The sequence below is a fragment of the Urocitellus parryii genome, chromosome 5, assembly GCF_045843805.1.
Source record: "Urocitellus parryii isolate mUroPar1 chromosome 5, mUroPar1.hap1, whole genome shotgun sequence".
NCBI classification, from domain to species: domain Eukaryota; kingdom Metazoa; phylum Chordata; class Mammalia; order Rodentia; family Sciuridae; genus Urocitellus; species Urocitellus parryii.
In genome coordinates this window covers 138,272,990-138,292,781 of record NC_135535.1, presented here as the reverse complement: position 1 = coordinate 138,292,781, position 19,792 = coordinate 138,272,990, and the positions used below count along the sequence as shown (strand labels likewise).

General features: G+C 33.6%; 1 protein-coding gene across 2 annotated transcripts in view; it reads right to left on the bottom strand.

Annotated features, from left to right (window-relative positions):
- The window catches only part of Prkg1 (protein kinase cGMP-dependent 1), a 1,169,615-nt gene that overhangs the window by 991,395 nt on the left and 158,428 nt on the right, over positions 1–19,792 (bottom strand). For both annotated transcript variants that reach the window (XM_026410547.2, XM_026410546.2), the window contains exon 2: positions 16,522–16,688. In XM_026410547.2, the coding sequence (XP_026266332.1) occupies positions 16,522–16,688 (167 nt within the window). The remainder of the gene's footprint in view (positions 1–16,521; positions 16,689–19,792) is intronic.

The window sequence follows — 19,792 nt, the reverse complement described above, 5'->3', positions numbered from 1 at the left end:
ACTTTGACTCTGAAGAGCAGTAATGTTGTAGTGTGTGTGAGATCCAGGCAAATGAAAACATACTCAGTGACTGTCACAGTGAGCACCCAAGAAGTTAAGCCAGAGAAGTTAGTGCAGAATCTAGTGTGGAAGAGGCTACTCCCATGGGCTAGACACAGAACTGATGCTTGCTAGACCATTTGATAAATGAGTAGATGATGACCAAAAAAGATTAGAGAATTTCCCCAAGGCTACTTAACTAGCTGCAAGGCAGAATCCGGATTCAGATTCATCTCTGTCAAGTTCAAAAACTTAACCCTCTTCATTTCGTTGTAGAGTCTTCTATCCTGAGGAGTTTGGATTTTTTAACCACAGAAAGTCACTGGAAAATGTTAAGCACACGGATGACATGAACACCTTTCTTCTTTTAAAAAAGATTTTGTTGGCCAGGTACATTGGTGTCCATCTGTAATCCTGTGACTCTGGAGGTAGAAGCAGTAATTCAAGACAGCCTCAGCAATTTAGTGAGGCTCTAAGCAACTTTTTAAAGAGACCCTGTCTTAAACTAATCCTAATTTGTTTTTGAAACAAACAACCAGCTAGTCAAATTAGTTTTAGAGCATATGGCTCAGGCAGTGGTTCTTAAACATTTAATTTCTGAACGTCCCTATGCTATTTAAAAGTATTAAAAACATCAAAACAGGGAAGGAGATGTGGCTCAGTGGTTAAGCCCCTCTGGGTTCAATCCCTAATACCCCCCAAAAAATAATTTTTTTTAAAGATTTTACTTTTTATAGGTAAGTTGGATCAGACAGCAATACATGATAGCAATAGACTGACAGACTGAATGAAATTTGTGATAAACTGATCCTGGGATCAACTCCTGAGTTTTTACGGTGGGCAAATGTTATAGAGAAAAGGAGATCTATTCCACAAGGTTGGGGAATAGAGTACAGCACAGGGTTATTACAAGCATTTTAATCTGGTCACTGCTAAATGAATGGATCTGGATTAACCTCCCAGGATTTATGGCTTTTGGATTTGTGGTCATTTCTCTACAAGACAACTGAGACTAAAGCACTAAAACTTGTAACATACAACACATAGGGACTAGAGACAGAAACTAGTTCAGCAGTTTAGTTAGGTTAGGAAAAGTATGTGTTCTGAACACAGAAGACAAAATGTACTGTTGCAGAAAATATTGAACAATAATTTGCATTTAAAAAATCCTAAAATTAAATTTTCATCACAATAGAATGTTACGTGTTCACAGTTGGAGCGAGCCTTTTATCTTTCAATGTGACTTATAAGAGCTGCCTTTGGAAGAAGAAAGGAGAAAGTTGTCTTTTCCAAGAACAACAAATGAAAGCAGTGAGTTTTTTTTGTTTTAAAATTTCTTCCATGATGGCAAGGACAAGCAAATGTACAACAAATGAAAAGTTCTTTGCATGATGCATCGCAAAAAAAAAAAAATTAGAGATTTCAAACATTTTCTTAACAATATGAATTTTAAAAGAGATATCTAGTCAACAGCTGACAATTAAGATTTACATATGTATGGAAAGTACATACTACACAGGGACCATGTGCAAAATAGTGCATTATCTTATTTAATTTGAAAACATCTGTGATAAAATGTGACATCTTCCAGAATTTTTTTTTTTTAAATAAACACTATCTCTTCCCTCAAAAATGGTGATTGAATTCAAAGAATGTTTAACTCCTTTATTTCTTTGGAACTATAATTAAAGTCTAATCACAAAAAAAAAAATTCAGTATTCTCCTGTACTAATTCAAGATCATCACTGGGAAACCCAATTTAATTCCCAAATCTTAAACACTAGAAAGTGTGCAAACAAAACGCAGAAAACACATCCAGGATACCTTTCAAACTGTGAAATGAAATGTAATTAACACGATAATAATCACTTCATTGGAAGTTACTGCCCATTGTATACCTGCATTGGCTATTTGTACTAGATTTAAATGCTAGCCTTTACGGAAATTTGTCTGCTTCTTAATTTAACAAGCCTTTATTTTTTTTAAAAAAATTGTTCTGTAATACAATCCATGTATGTATAATTTGGAAGTAGGGTATCAATATCTGATATGTTGAATCTTAAACTAATCCTAATTTGTTTTTGAAACAAACAGCCAGCTAGTCATATGGCTCAGGCAGTGGTTCTTAAATATTTAGTATCTGAACTTCTCTATGCTATTTAAAAGTATTAAAAACATCAAAAAGCTTTTGTTTACATGGGTTATGGCTATTGATGCTTCATCTGTTAGATATTTAAACTGAGAAATATTTTAAATATTCACTTGAAATAATGATAAATCTATCACACCTTTAAAAATATATTTAAATTCAAAATTAACTACATTTTAAAAACAAAAGTTAATAAGAAGCATGCCATTGTTGTCTACTTTGAGAAATCAAATTAATGTCTGGCTTAAGACCTCAGTATTCTCTGATTCTGCATCCAGTCTGCTGCACTATCACACCATGTGACCACTAGAAAACTCCACCATATACTCAACAGTGAGAGACACTGAAGAGCCCAAATCACATGCTAATGTAATGGTAACAGGGCTTAGAGGCTGCTTTTGCTAAAAAGTACTGACTCTTCACTAGGGCCTATAGATGCCCAATGGTTAACTAAAAGCAGGATAAAACTTAGCATCAATGCCTTCATTTTGTATCTGCCTCCTTTATCACCTTAAACTTTGAATCAGATTCCTGCTCTGTTCCTCATGTAGGCATATTAATCACTTAAGGGGTGACTGTCTAAAACCTCATAGGACAAGGTTGATTAGCCCAAGATTACCTAATCTATCTCATCCCTCTTGAAAATGGAGACACCAAGATAAGAGTAACTAAGGTATTTTCAAGATTTTCAGGGACATTCAACTTCCAGGTTTCACAGTGTCCTGTTCCAGAACCCCTGGAGCAGTGCCCAGAAATTTCTAGCCATTGCCCTAAAACTACAGTCACCTTGAATTCCAGGAACAACAGAGCCTCACAGACAGATCTATCCCATGAGGAGAACACCCCGCTAACTAAGCAGGAGTGATTATCCTGTGACAGGAACTGAGGCTGCCTCCTAAAGAGAAGAAATCATCTCATGGGAACGGGATTAACCCTCAAGGAATAAGGACTTCTCTGAAACCAAACTAAAGAAGCATAACTAAACTGCTTTGATCAACCACTCCTGTGGTTTAGTCAACAGAACACTTTTTTCCTCTACATTCTGATTTCTTAACTGGCTTCTTAGACAGGTGCATCCACTGTAGTCATATTAACACTTGCAGTGGGGTGTCTATCAGGCATATTAATTTTCCACTGCCAGAACAGAACTCCTGACTTATCTTTTAAAACATTATTAACTCATCTCACTTTCTCATCTCAGAAAATGACAACACCATTTATGCAATTGTTTACATTAAAAATTATGTCACTTCAGATTCCTCTTTCTCTCATGCCCATATCTTATCCATGAGCTGCTAAATGTTACCACACTTCCATCATCCTCCATGTTACCACCTCAGCTCAAGCCACTATCACATTTTGCTTAAATCACGGCTCTCACCTCTCAACTAGTATCCATTCCCCCCACCACCCCATAATCCATTTTTTCCAGTCAGAGGTTATTAGCAAAATCCATTTTTCTATTTATAAAATATAAATCAAATCATGTCTCATCTCAATAAAAATTTGTCCAACATTCTTTAAATCACCTAGAATTAAAAAGCACATGACAGGGCCCTACTGTGACCTTGCCTCTACCTATCACTCCAACTTCAATTGCCAAACTTTATCTGCATTATAGTCTTTCTGCTTGTTGCTTACTTCATCTAGAATCTTCTATCCACACTTTGGCTTCTTCCTGCTATTCAAGTCTGATCTCAAATATTTCACTACTAGGAAAGCATTCCTGTACCCAGAAAATTATTGCCAGACCCATTTCCATGATTCTCTTTTACCACCCTGTTTAATTTCACTTACCCAGAGCACTGATTACTAGCTCAAAGTATTTTGCTTATTTCCACATGCCTTTTTTTCCTCATTTCTGCCACCACCCAGAGTGTCTTGTTCATTCTTGATTCTTCAGTATTCACTGAGACTTAGTTAGCACTGGGTAGAGACTTCCTGAATGTAGGAATGAATAATCAAATGAAATAATATATGAAATCTAGCAAAGGTGCCATATTGCAAAAAGAAAAGTTAATCAGATACTTTCTTTGCTGCTCTCAATTGTTGAGGAATATTCGTAGAACTTCAAATATTCATGAACAATTAGTACCAGTCAAATCTTAATGCCCTTTCTACTTTATCAAAGCATGGTATGTATTACAGGGAGGAAAGCACATTAGCTTAGTAATACCTGTTGGTACATAAGTAACCTAATACGCAATGCAAAATAAAAAAATATTCCAAAACATTTTTTTTCTATTTCATGAGCCTTAGGACTATAGAATGTCATAAATAATGTCTAAATTCAGAAGATTAAAATTAAAATATTTCAAAATTTCTCATGCAAGTCATCTGGACTCTCAAAGAGGATAGCAGACAAAAATGATGGTAGAAAATTTTATTAAATAAGTGTTTTTTTCTTTGAAGACTAATTTTTAATTCACTTGAGAACCTTATTAATATTTTTGGAAATTATTAGTAATTTTCTATTCTGCTTATAAATTTGAATTTAATCATTAACAATATACTGTATATAAAATATCATCATTCCATCAACAGTTGAAATACAGGATGAACTCTGGGAAGGAATAATATCACAAAAACTCATATGCACATGTGTAGGTACAAATTATAAATATATGTATGTCTATTTCCAACAAAGCAAGTCAATAAAAATCCTTACACTGGGAATACTGGGAAGGAAGAGGGATTATTGTAAATCTTAAAAAAAAAAACAGCTTTAATTTGGAGGCAAATACCATCCTTGTATGAATCATCAGGGAAAACATAAATCCATATTAAGAATGTTTCTCAAGGGCTGGGGTTGTGGTTCAGAGGTAGAGCACTTGCCTCACATGCATGGGGCACTGGGTTCAATCCTCACCACCACATAAATAAATTAAAAAATAAGGATATTGTGTCCATCTACAACTAAAAATGTAAAAAAAATTAAAAAGAATAAAATGATGCTCTGTGAACATGAGCCCAACATTAAATGCAACACTGAGTTATGTTCTTCCAGCTATAAACAAATTCTTTGATGAGCATGTAATCACCTTTCAGAGAAAGTTATAATAGGCCTTAATAAAACTCAACATGAAATAAGAGTTTACTCATCCCCTTCTTTTCACCAGTGGGTCAATTTCTGAAAGAAAAGTTTAAACACATTGACTATCACTTATGATTTTGTGGAAAACTTCTGTTTTCTTCTGTAAACACACCATCAAGTATTTGTGATATCAAAAACCATCTTGCATAAAGGTGTGGCCACCTTCCATGGAAGCAGTTTCTAATATATTTCTGCTATTAATAAATAAACATAATAATCTAATTGACTTTGATATTGAAAAGTATGCGGAGTAACTTGTTTTGTAAAGTTATAAAGATACCAACAGAAAATAAATGTTCCATTTAGTTTTAATAGTCTTTGTTTTCTATATATTCTTATGAATAAATATAGCATAGTTTGTGAAAAAAAAATCCACTTTAATAAAATTAATCAGATTAGGCACAAAATTGGAACTAACCAAATCAGTAATGTAAATATACTCTATAGTAATTCCTTCATATATTATGTATGCATGAATCATGAATTCTCAAGAATTGACTTTAATATCATTTAAAGTTATCTATCATAATTCTAAATCTTTGTGTGCTAACTTTTGGCAGTATAAAAATATTTTCAATATATCATAACAAAGTTTATAGAACAGCCAAGCTATAAAGATCCGATTCAGACTGCAGCCTTCCCAAACTCTTATAGTTAAATTCAGATAAAGAATGTACCATTACAGGCTGTTTCTTAAATGCAGAGTCCTGGGAAAATTCCAATAAGAATTGGTTCTGATGTTCTCAGTCCCGGGGGTGGGATGGGCTGTTACTATGGCAGTCACAGGATGAAGTCTTACAGTGCTGGGAAATAGTTCTTATCTGTCTTGCCCTTGGACAGTGTGCCAAAAGGATTACAAACCATTCAAGGATTTCTCATTAGAGGAATGTTTATTAAAAGCATTATTCTATCCAGCCTCCCACAAAAATCATTGGGAATCTTGTTAAAGTCCCTCAGGAAATACATCTATGTGTTTTTTAAAATGAACCCACAACACATGCAGAATCCTGTTAAATGTTCAGCATGCAAATATTCAACAGGTTCCATGTGATGATGACTAAGGTAAATTTACCTCATTAACAAGAAATCAATGTGTCATTGCACTATTGCCAAGAAGGTACTAATCCACAATTTCTTCTGATTTTTTTTAGGTATATGGTTTTTGTTTTCAATTTTGGCCAAAAAAATTACTTTTAAACTTTCAAATTTGGCATTTTCTGAAAATGAAGAATGGAGAGACTGAGATTTGAGCAAAATGAATGAGCACAAAAATAAAATCTACAGCTGCTTGAAATGATAGTAAGAGGGGAAACAATATTCATACCTTTTTAACATGACTCATGATCTGCCTTACTTATCAAGGTCAAACTGACACTTTTTAAAGTTGGTGGCTTTCTGACCAGGATCTTGAAAAAGTAAGCATAGCAATTTTCAATTATCTTTCAGGAGTCTTCCAAACTAAGAAAAGCCAAACCATTTCCCTTTGTAATGTAATAAATTTAATTCTATTATTAATGGTTTCAAAGTAAATGAAGAAGTATGCATTAGTAAAACCACAGCATGACAAGGCTATACTTTACAAAATCACATCATTTAGTAGCTACATAAGTATTAAGAACACTGTCCTTCAAAGTAAGTCAGTTTTTCAATAATGATATTCTTGATCAGAACATCTGGTTAATTCTGAGTGGACTGCAAAACACTTGTTACTTTCTAATGGCACATACACACATAGCCTTATGTATTTCAGAAAAAAAAAGAAGTATTACTCAGCTTAATCACCTACTCCTAGTCATCAAATCTGTCATTAAGTGACTTGTGGTTATTTTCAAATGTAAAATCCAACCTCACTGAAAAAAGAAATTGCTATCATCAAGCATATTCAAAAGCATATTTACTTTCTTAAGGACAAGCTATGAAGAAGTCTTATAACATGTTAGAATAAAAAAGAACACAGAAGCAAAAACACTTTGCTTTTCTAGATCTCTACTCTGAAAAGCACTAGTATGCTTTAGATTATAAATGGAGATATTTTCTTTTATAGGTAATACCTATTGTGCACATGACTTCATGGACACACACGAATACTCGGGTATGAAAAGTACCACCTTTTACTATTTCTTACAAAGACACATAAAAGCACAAACCAAAGAGAAGATTAATATGTTCTACTACATTAAAATTAATAACTTCTGTTCATCAGAAGACATCATAAAGGAATAAATATATTAGGCATAGTTGAAAGAAAATATTTGCTATGCATATAATTGAAAAGGATTGAGCTCTAAAATGTATAAAGTCACATAACTAAGAAAAATGAGCAGAAGACTATAACAGACTCTTCATACAAAAAAACATAAACAGCCCATACACATGAAAAGATGCTCAGCCTCGTTAGTAATAAGGGGGATACAAACTGAAATCACAAGATAGCATTTCACATCCACCAGATTGGTAAAGTTCCAATATTTGTCAATATACATTTTCACCAATAACAGAAGCAAACAGAAAATTTAGGAGAAAGTTACAGTTGGATCTAATCAGGTAAAAATACTTTGGAAAGTCATATGATATGCTTTTCTGGATGATTCACATACCACATGACCTTCACTGGAGAAATTACTGAGAATATTTATTAGGAAACATGGTTAACACTTTTCTACAAACACCATTTGGGAGGGCAAAGCCACTAGAAATAACTGAAATATCATCAATAGCTGAAAGCATAAATAAATACATGGAACATAACCCATATACAATGAAACATAATACTGGACAAAAAATCAAAATTATTAGATTTATATGAAGTTCAAAAACATTCAAAACTAAACATGTGCGTCAAATATAGGGGAGGATTTTCAAGAGAACTTCTGAGGGCTGTGTTCTTAGGAGTTAACTTGTAGAACATTAGTTCACAGACCCACAGACTCACAATCTGGGAGTCTGGGAAAGAATAGGAGTTGTGTTATGGGATTCCACTGGGAATCCCTGTTCCACTCACACAGAAGTTTTACAAGCTGGAGCTGTGGAGCAAGTGCCACAACGCCTCTGAGATGGGGTTCCTGCCACCACATAAAGCTGCTTGTTCCACTCTGAGAACATTTTAATTAGTAGAATATTAATTCTCAAACTGACCCAATGAGAACTTTCCTATATCTGGTATTTCTTCATAATTCCCTTTTAACATGACAATGTGTTTGGCACTAAAAACTTATTCTTCCCTACTAAACCTTCCATCTATATATGAAATATTGTCAATTCTTTTAAATATATGTAATGCTTCCTGAACTTACTCAACTACATTAAAAACTACCACCCCGCTTTTGGTACTCAGGGGCGCTTAACCACTGGGTCACATGCCCAGACCTTTTTTATATTTTTATTTTGAGACAGGTTCTCACTAAGTTGTTAATGGCCTCACTAAGATGTTAAGCCTGGGTATGAAACTTGCTATCCTCCTTCCCCAGCCTCCTGGGCCCCTAGTCTTACAGGTGTATGCCATCATGCCCAGTTAAAAAGCCCTTTTGAAGCTTGACACCCCCAAATAAACATGATAACCTATGTGCCATCCAAATATCTCAGTTCCCTGTTTTTGCCATTGTTTCCATAATTGAAATATATCTTAAAATTGACACTTAGTAGTACTTCAGTATCTTCTTATAAATAGATGTTTTCTTTTTATACAGTTGATAAAGTTGCTCTTTAATATAAACATTAAAAGCTTGGTCCTACAAAGGAACTAAAAAAATAATCTTAAGTGCATTCATATTGCAAATGTTCTAAAGATAGCTTTTGGATTAACATAAAAATCTCCAAAGGCCAAAAGACAACACCTGATTTTGGAGAATAAAATGGGCTGTTTCTCATGTTAAATTTACTGAGACTTAATTCATATGAAAATGCATTCAATTTTCTCATATTTTCAGGTACTGTTCAGAATGCCAACTGACAGAGAGAGGCTCATGTTTAATTTTATATAAAATCCCTCTTTGAATGTCATTATTCACTACATCATTTAATTACATAAAGAGAATAAGAATGTTTTGAGAGGAAATAGAACTTGTAGTGTAAATTTGTGTCAGTTTGCTGCCAATAGTGCTACTCAGCATGAATTGTGTCCACAGTGAATAATAAATAGAGTTGAACTTGAGCATAACAGACCTAGACCTTATAGCAATTGGAAAAGGAAGCAGATGACCAGTCACCAGAAGGTAACACTAAAGTCTTGGTTTGGTAACAACAGAAACAGGTTAGTCCTGAAGAGTTGGTGTGAATAATCACATAACACTTGGGTTATTGCATGCTATAATATTGATTGCAGACAGAAAAATGGGCTTCGATGGTATACAGTAGTTTAATCTTACACAACAAATGTATAGAGGTGGGCCAAGAATTAAGCCATATCACAGCCATCCCTTCAATGAGGAAAAAGAAAGTAGTAAGAGGAGAGGAATGGATGCCAAATGATCTGTGGAAGCAGGTCAATGTTCAAAGCATGCAGAGAGGCCTATGTTGTTATAAGAAATATCTTGTATTAACTTTTTAATACTGCTGTCCAAGGTTTTTCTTTTTTTTTCTTGAAATCAAATCATTTTTTTCACCCTAAAGTTTAATGCTATACAGCTTAAAATGGAGATGCTCATAATAAACATCTAACTTCTGTACTTCTAATCTGTTCTTTGAAAGTTATCATTGAACAGTACATAGGTATGGGAACTCCATGGCTAAGCTTTATATTTCAATGTACTGAGGGTATGATCTTGGTCAAATTATTCGACTTTTCTGGGCTTGAATTGCCCATCTACAGACATGTAGACAACAGGTCTTAAGCTCATTAGGAATATGAAAATTTGAACACACAGAAAAAGACTAAACATTAACAAACATCTCATGAAAAAATATTGATGATTTCATCCAAATGTTTAACTTAAAATAATCCACTGCCAAAGTGCACTGAACACTTGCCACTTAAAAAGAAAGTAATCCATCTACTTCCACAATAAAAGATCATAAAATTTTGCAACACCATTAGCAAAGCAAATCACCTACTTTCATAGTCATGAGTTAGATATTTTCAATACTAGAATATTAAATTAGATTACCAAACATAAAAAAACATCACCAGTTATAATTGACTAAATCATAATTTGCTTAATTTTGAATGAAGGTAAACCAAAGTTTATCTTTAGGATAAAAAAGGAGAAAAAGAGTGTATCCCATTTATTATTCCTGATTTTTTTGTCTTGCACTTTTAGGAGTGTTTTTAAGGAAGTCTGTTCCTATGCCAACATGGTGAAGATTTGGGCCTACTTTTTCTTCTGTTAAGCACAGGGTCTTGGTTCTTGTTCCTAAGTTTTGATCCACTTTAAGTTTTGTGCAGGGTGAGAGAGTAGGTTTTAATATCATTTTTATACATATGAATTTACAATTTTCCCAGCACCATTTGTTGAAGAGGCTATCTTTCTCCAGTGAATATTTTTGGTGCCTTATCTAGTATGAGACAATATGGGTTTGTCTCTGTGTCTTTATTCTGCACCATTGATCTACATGTCTGTTTTGGTGCCAATACCATGCCATTTTTGTTATACGGCTCTGTAATATAGTTAAAGTCTGATATTGTGATGTCTCCTGCTTCACTCTTCTTGCTAATTATTACTTTTGCTATTGTGGGTCTCTTATTTTTCCAAATGAATTTAATGATTGTTTCTTTTATTTCTATGAAGAATGTTATTGGGATTTTAATAGAAATTGCATTAAATTTGTATAATGCTTTTGGTAGTATGGCCATTTTGACAATATTAATTCTGCCTATTCAAGAGTAAGAAAGATATTTCCATTTTCTAAGGTCTTCTTCAATTTCTTTCTTTACTACTCTGTAGTTTTTATTGTAGAGGTCTTTCACCTCTTTTGTTAGATTGATTCCCAAGTATCTTGTTTTTTGAGGCTATTGTGAATGGGGTAGTTTACCTAATTTCTTTTTCAGTGGATTCATCACTGATGTTTAGGAATGCATTTGACTTATGGGTGCTAATTTTATATCCCGCTATTTTGCCGAATTCATTTATTAGTTCTAGAAGTTTTCCGGTGGGATGTTTTTTGGGGGTCTTCTAAACATAGAATCATGTTGTCAGCAAATAGTGATAGTTTTAGTTCTTCTTTTCCTATTCTTTATCCCTTTAAATTCTTCTTTATCCCTTTAAATTCTTTCATCTCTCTGCTCTGGCTAGAGTTTCCAGGACTAATCAACAAATGGAAGGGATTCAAAGTAAAAAGCTTCTTCTCAGCAAAGTAAACAACCAATAAAGTGAAGAGAGAACCTACAGAATGGGAGAAAATCTTTACCACATGCACATCAGATACAGCATTAATCTCCAGGATATATAAAGAACTCAAAAAACTTAACACAAAAAAACCTAATCAATAAATTGGTTAAGAAACTGAACAGATACTTCACAGAAGAATAAATATAATCGATCAATAAATATATGAAAAAAATGATCAACATCTTCAGCAATTAGAGAAATGCAAATCAAAACTACTATAAGATTTCATCTCACTCCAGTTAGAATGACAATCATCAAGAATATAAGTAACAATAAATGTTGTGGAGGATATGGAGAAAAGGTACACTCATACATTGCTGGTGAGACTGCAAATTGGTGCAACCATTATGGGAAAGCAGTATGGAGATTCCTCAGAAATTGTGGAATGGAACCACCATTTGACCCAGTTATCCTACTCCTCAGTATATACCCCAAGGGCTTAAAATCAGCACTACAGTGATGCTTCCACATTAATATTTATAGCAGGTCCATTCACAATAGCTGAACTATGGAACCAGCCTAAGTGCCCTTAAATAGATGAGGGAATAAAGAAAATGTGGAATGTATGCATAATGGAATATAAATCAACCTTAAAGAAGAATGAAATTATTGCATTTTCCAGTAAATGGATGAAGATGGAGAATATCATGCTAAGTGAAATAAGCCAATCTCAAAAAACTAAAGGCTGAATGTTTTCTCTGATATACTGATGTTAATTCACAATAAGGAAGGGGGGCTAGGAAAAAATACAGGTACTTTGGGTTAGGTAGAGGGGAGTAAAGGAAGACGAAGGGGTATGGGGGTCACAAGGATAGTAGAATAACTTGGACATTATTACCCTATGTATATATACGATTACATGACCAGTGTGATTCAACATCATGTACAACCAGAAGAATGAGAAGTTATATTCCATTTATGTATGATGTATCAAAATGCATTCTACTGTCATGTATAACCAAATAAAACAAATTTTTTAAAGTCTTTTTTAAGTGCATCAATAGATGTTATAGCATATATAAGGCCAATGTCTTATTTGTTTGAAAGATAAATATGCTGTAACAGTCACTTACCTATTTGAAAACATAATTAAAATGTTAATAGAGCCTTAAGAACTTTTCTTTTTACTTTCACTACTCTCTTGAGAAGCTAATTTCATACAATTCTGATCAAAAACTTGAAATTGAAACTCATGCTAGGCAGTAATTGTAAGTATCTGAATGTAACACAACTTATTTTGCTTGGTATTTTATTTTGCTTGAAATTATATGATAATATATGCATACTACTCCCAGATGATTTTTCCCTAGCTATCCTAATTAGTGATGTTTTACCATATGACTCTTCTCCTTTGTTAAAACCATGAGAAACTTTGGCATTTAGGTATGAAGTAACATTTGGGACATTGCCCAGGCTTTACAAAAAAATAAAAAATAAATAAATTACTTAAAGCACATAGTATACAAGCATTTTACAAAGAACACTCCATCTCACTAAAGAGAGAGAGGAAAAATTGGACTGATTTTCTTTGTAAACTCCTTGAGTGTTTTGCTGAACATCTTGATAGTAAGCAGGTTTATGAAAGATCCTTTATAGCCTATTCATCCATTTCTATTATGCTATACTCTATAAATATTAATGTTCACAGATGAAAAAGAATCCATTTATAGCAAGAACAGTACTATCTAAACTTTGAGGATTAAATATGTTGATAAAAAACTAATTATACAATAAAACATTTCCTCAATTAAAACTTACAAAATTTTAAATGACAGTTTTTTTAATTTTAAATGATTTTTACATAAGTATAAAAGAACAGGATCGGCTGAAGTCATACTGAGTTAGTTAGAATTGCTGTTTGGGGACAAATTGGTATGAGTTTATAAGATTAGGTCATTTTATTGAGTTTAACTGAAGGCAATCAACAGCATCATGGCAAAACTGTGACTCTGAATATTGATGTATTATTTAGAAACTCTGCTTTTTTTAAAGGATAATTAAAGAAAATTAAGATGATATGCTACTTAGTCAATCCATCAGTAAAAAAGTAGATAAATATATTTAAATTATCTTGAAGCAACAGGGGAAAATTAGTATAATTACCTTTACCTAAGGAAGCAATATAGTATTTTTTCCTATTTTGTTATGAATGTATTTGTGTATGGATGTGTGTATAACAAAAAATATTAATTTTCTTCACCTTAAATTTTCCTTATCATAAAATATATTAACTTTATATCATAGTATATAAACACTATTAATGTTATGTCTTTGTATTTAAGCCATAGGAACTCAATGAGATGAGTAAACATTGCATGAGGATTTCTTGGCTTTCTCTGGGAAAAGTATTAATATATTTTTTCAACAGTACTGAGCTGTATCATGTTAGGTGGAAGTATGAGCTTGACACTCCTTATTTGGAGATTGAGTATGGTTGAACAAGAGGTATTTGGGCACCAAGTTGACAAGGGGTGAACCTGTGATGATTACCTTTAAGTGACAACTTGGCTACCTGATTATGTGGCCAAACTTTATTTCTGTAAAGATATTTTTAGATGACATTAACATTTAAATCAGTAGAGGTTGAGTTAAAGTGATTACCACCCAGTAATATGGGTGGGATCCATGTAATCAGCTGAAGGCCTAAACATGAGTTCTATTTCTCTGAACCCTGACAAATACAACCCAACCCAGTCCCTAGTTAAGAGTTTGAGCTCTTGAGTCCGGATTGCCTGGGTACTGATCCTGAGTCTTCTAAAAAGTAGTTGGAAGATCTGGGAAAATTAATTAACTTCTTAACTTTATTGAGCCTCAGTCTCCTCCTTTATAAAAAAGAGATAATAAATGTTTAACCTTTACTTCACAGGATTGTTTTGAGGATTAATTTTTATACATGAAAAGTGTTTTATAAAGCACGATCAAGGTGTTATACATTGTTGCAAGCATTCAACAAATATTAACTATTATCTCCAAGTTCCTTCTCAGATAGCTACAAAACTTGCAGTTAGTTCTAGAAAACAAGAATGAGATGGATAAATAGAATTTTTTAAAAACACTTAAAAAGTTATTTAGAATTTGATTTTTGTAAGAAATATTCAAAATGAAGGAAAACAACCACAAATTTTCAAATTTTCATTTCTCAAATGCAATACTAATAATTAGCATTTGAAAATAACTGAAGTAAAAGCATTCCTTACTGATTACCATATCTATGTTCTTAAATAGATGCCTATCAATGTAATATCTGAAACATCATATCATACAATGATATTAGTATATTATAATCTTAGCAATATTTTAAATGTGATTTCTAATTGTTACTTGTTCTTAACATGCTGCCTCTACTTTTATATTCCATACTTGTCTTCTATATATTTCTTCTCATTTTTCTCATCCTTCCTGCTCACTACCCACATATATTCTTGCCCTATGATTTAATCCCTTTGCCTGAAATTCTCTGCCAGATAAACAGTATTTGTATTTTTGTTTATTGTGTTTTGGTTTTTACCAAAAGAAAGCCAAACTTTTTAAAATTCATATCCTTTTGGCTTGGAGAAGAACTTTATAATGTTGACATAAAAGGTTAAAAAACTATGAAGGAAAAAAATTATAGAAATTGCTATTTAAAAATGAAATGCTATTTAAAAATGATATATATTGAAAGTCTAATATATATATATATATATATATATATATATATATATATATATCTCAATGCAGAAAGAACATTTCCTACAAAAGATCGAGTATTTAACAGAGGTAATAATACTTATTATTGTTTTGTAATATTTTATATTACACATTCATACAAACTATCCCATTTTTAATTTCCTAATAATCCTTTAAAGAATCCTTTAAAGAAACAGGGTTTATCACTGTTGGCAGTAATGATATTTGGGGCCAAATAATACTTTATTTTGGACAGCCACTGTGTTGAGCAGTGATCCTAGACTCTATACAGTAGAAGTCAGTAGCCTCCCTACACAAACCTAATTATGACAACCAGAAATGACCCAGATACTGCCCAATGTCCCCTGAGGAACAGAATCATAACTAATTGAGGTTTGTAAATTGACAGAAAGTAATAGTATTTTCTTTTTTACAAATTAGTAGGTGATACTCAGAGAAATTAAATGAGTTGTCCAAATACACCTTTTCTCTTAATGACTTACAAACATGACATTTATGGGATGACTTGAATCATGAATCACTTGCCATGAATGTCTTGGTAAAATACTCATCACATCTAATAAGCCACAACTGTGACTTTTATATGCCAAGTAATTCATACCACTGACGTTTCTGAACTCACTTTCCTCTCAGCTGATTCTATCATTATTTCAGGATTCTTTTTTCCCACAAAAGGAAACTTCAAGTTAGAAATAAGCATTATGAAAATTGGCCTAGGCATAAAAAGTATTCACATAGTGCATGTTTGGGATTTTTTTCAAAGCAGTTTCCATCTCCTCTTGTACAAAATTTATGAAAGGGACTATCACTTTTATCAGTTGGGCAGCTAACATGCCATCCAATCTTCGTGATCTACCTCTATCATAATATGTAGGACACTGGAAGCATTTCCTTTCATGGAAGTATCATAGTAGGAAAGTTAGTCATGTGCTGAGAATTAAGGATAGAGTTGACACTTCCGTTTACTTGACCAAAAGTACGTTAACAATCTTGAGTTACTACTGAAAAAAATGTGGAGTTGCCATATTAATATTCTAAACACACACTTTATATAATTAGTTAACCACTGTATCTAAACAGATTTCAACCCTTTTCAAACTGTTTTGTTCTCAACAAAAGAAAGAAAACTGGAATTGCCCCCATGTAATACACTGCCATCTGTGTGCAGGCTGATAAGACCAAAGGGGAATGTGTGAATGTCACAGGATCAGGGCTGCAAACCTTACCTTCCATGACATACACCAGTGACCCCACGTCTCCTTCTTTGATGATGCAACTGTCTTTGCCATATTCCACTGGGTACATACAATCCACAATCTCCTGGATCTGCGACAGCTCCAAGTTCTTCATGAAGTCATTGTCGAGGATGGCTTCCTTTATAAGATCCTTGGACCTGCAGCAAGAGGGGGGAGAGTTACTGACATCTGACCAACTCCTTCCTAGTTTGTATGGCTTAGCAAAGCTATGCAATGCTCTGGCACACTACAAATGCATTTTCTTGTGAGGAATCCAATACTTTCCTGGAAAACCTGAGAACAAAGTCATCCCATGGCAGTAGCAAAGCCACAGAAATTTTCCTTTAAGCAAATTACCATTTAATGAACAAATGACAAATAAAAAACAAATAAAAACAATTTGATTTCATTTGACAATTTTTTTTGTTTTTCTTTTTTTTATTATTGGTCTTTCAAAATATTACATAGTTCTTAATACATCATATTACATGGTTTGATTCAAGTGGGTTATGAACTCCCACTTCCACCCCATATACAGATTGCTGAATCACATCAGTTACCCTTCCATTGATTGACATATTGCCTTTCTAGTGTCTGATGTATTCTGCTGTCTGTCCTATTCTCTGCTATCCCCCCTCCCCTCCCCTCCCCTCCCCTTTTCTCTCTCTACCCCTTCTACTGTAAATCATTTCTTCCATTTGTATTATCTTGTCATTTGACAATTTTTTAACCACACAGATTATGGGAAAACTAACGAGCAAACATTTTAAACTGAGGTTTGTAATTTTGTTTAAGAATAAATACAAATAAAATACAAAAATCATAGAACAAACTATTTTTGCTATGTTTATATATTATAAAAAATCAGACATGCATTTTACTATGTGAAATAATGTAAAATGTGATTTGTTTACTTATTTTCTGCGTGCCTCTTCTATTAGACTTTAGGTTCTACATAAGAAGGGATGGTTTTTAATTTGTTCCCTAATATGTGTCCAATTTCTACTACAATGCCAGTCATGGTATGGGAGCTCCAGACATATTTTATATAAAAAATTGGTTAAGAATTTGATTCCTTATTGTTGTCTGTCATCATAATAGCTGCCATTCTGACTGGAGTGAGATGGTATCTTAGAGTAGTTTTGATTTGCATTTCTCAAATTGCTAGAGATGATGAACATTTTTTCATATATTTATTGATTGATTGTATATCCTCTTCTGAGAAGTATCTGTTCATGTTCTTGGCCCGCGTTTATTGACTGAGTTATTTGTTTTTTTGGTGCTTAGCTTTTTCAGTTCTTTATATACCTAGATATTAGTGCTCTATCTGATGTATGAGGGGTAAAAATTTGCTCCCAACATGTAGGCTCTCTATTCACCTCACAGATTGTTTCTTTTGCTGAGAAGAAACTTTTGAGTCCATCCCATTTATTGATTCTTGGTTTTAATTCTTGTGCTATAGAAGTCTTATTAAGGAAATTGGGGCCTAATCCCACATGATGAAGATTAGGGCCTACTTTTTCTTCAATTAGAGAGTCTCTGATTTAATTCCTAGTGTTGGCAAGGATGTGGGACTGCAAATTGGTGCAGCCAATATGGTAAGCAGTATGGAGATTCCTTGGAAAACTCATAATGGAACCACCATTTGACCCAGCTATCTCTCTCCTTGGTCTATACCCAAAGGACTTAAAATCAGCATAGAGGGACACAGCCACATCAAGGTTTATAGTGGCACAATTCACAATAGCTAAACTGTGGAACCAACCTAGATGCCCTGGATTAAAAAAATGTGGCATATATACACAATGGAATATTACTCAGCAATAAAAGAGAATAAAATCATGGTATTTTTAGGTAAATGGATGGCTTTGGAGAAGATAATGTCAAGTGAATTAGCCAATCCCCAAAAAACAAATGGCGAATGTCTTCTTTGATATAAGGTGACTGACTCATAGTGGGGTAGGGAGAGGGAGCATGGGAGGAATAGATGAACTCTAGATAGGGCAGAGGGGTGAGAGGGGAAGAGAGAGTATAGGGGGTTAGCAATGATGGTGGAATGTGATGGACATCATTATTCAAAGTACATGTATAAATTGATGTAAACCTACATTATATACAAAGATATGAAAAACTGAAAAAAAAAGAATTTGATTCCTAATTATCTGGTTGAAATAACTGTAGAAATGTAAAGTTCATGCTTTTTTAATTATTATTTTTTTTAATTTTGGATACTGGGAATTGAACCCAGGCACACTTAACCACCGAGGCACGTGATCCATATCCCCAGGCCTTTTTTCTTTTTTTTTTTTTAAATCTGAGAATGGGTCTCACAAAGTTGCTTAGGGCCTCGATAAGTTGCTGAGGCTGGCCTTGAACTTGGTATCCTCCTGCCTCAGTCTTCTGAGTCACTGAGATTATAGGTATCCATTACCGCGTCTGGCTCTTCATACTTCTTTAGAGAATACTTATTTCTCCAAACAAACATCTTAATTTGAGGTAACCAGGCAGATAAAACTCTGAAGAACAAGATGTTTGAAATAAAATGTTTTAGATTTGGAACTAAACACAAGTAGTGAATAGGAAAGATATGTACAAATTCTGTTATTTAACAGAATGTTAACCTAAAACATGGTAATAATTTTATTCACTGGGATAAGAAAAATTCTAAACCACTTCCTAAAGATACAAAACGCAAAGTGGAAGGGGCATTAAGAAACATGCTGTCAGGAGGAGCACAATCAGAGCACCATCCAGAGTCGGAAAGTGAATAACACAAAAGCCAAGAGCTTAGCATACAGAGAGAAAGAAATACATTTGGAATTTTATATTGAAAACCTGAATTTTAAAAAAAAATGGAACACAAGCTGGCCTTTGTTCACATTGACTCAGCAAGTGGCTTTCAGGGAAATGAACTATAGTATGAGGACTTACTAGAGCATCAGCTGCTCCTGAACAGCTTCTCATCTAGACCTCCGTCTGATGGGCCTAGCCTTCATACACTGTGCAGTATCATCATTTGGTTTCAAATAACAACAAGATGTACATAAAAATTGGAACAATTGAATCATTTGGGGTTGTGGCTCAGTGGTAGAGTGCTCACCTACCACATGTGAGGCACTGGCTTCAATTCTCAGTACCACATAAAAAGATAAATAAATAAAGGTATTGGGTCCATCTACAACTAAAAAATATTTTTTAAAAAAAGAACTGAAACTTCACTGGTATGAAGAATACCACTGACGTGGACAGTTTTGCTGCAATT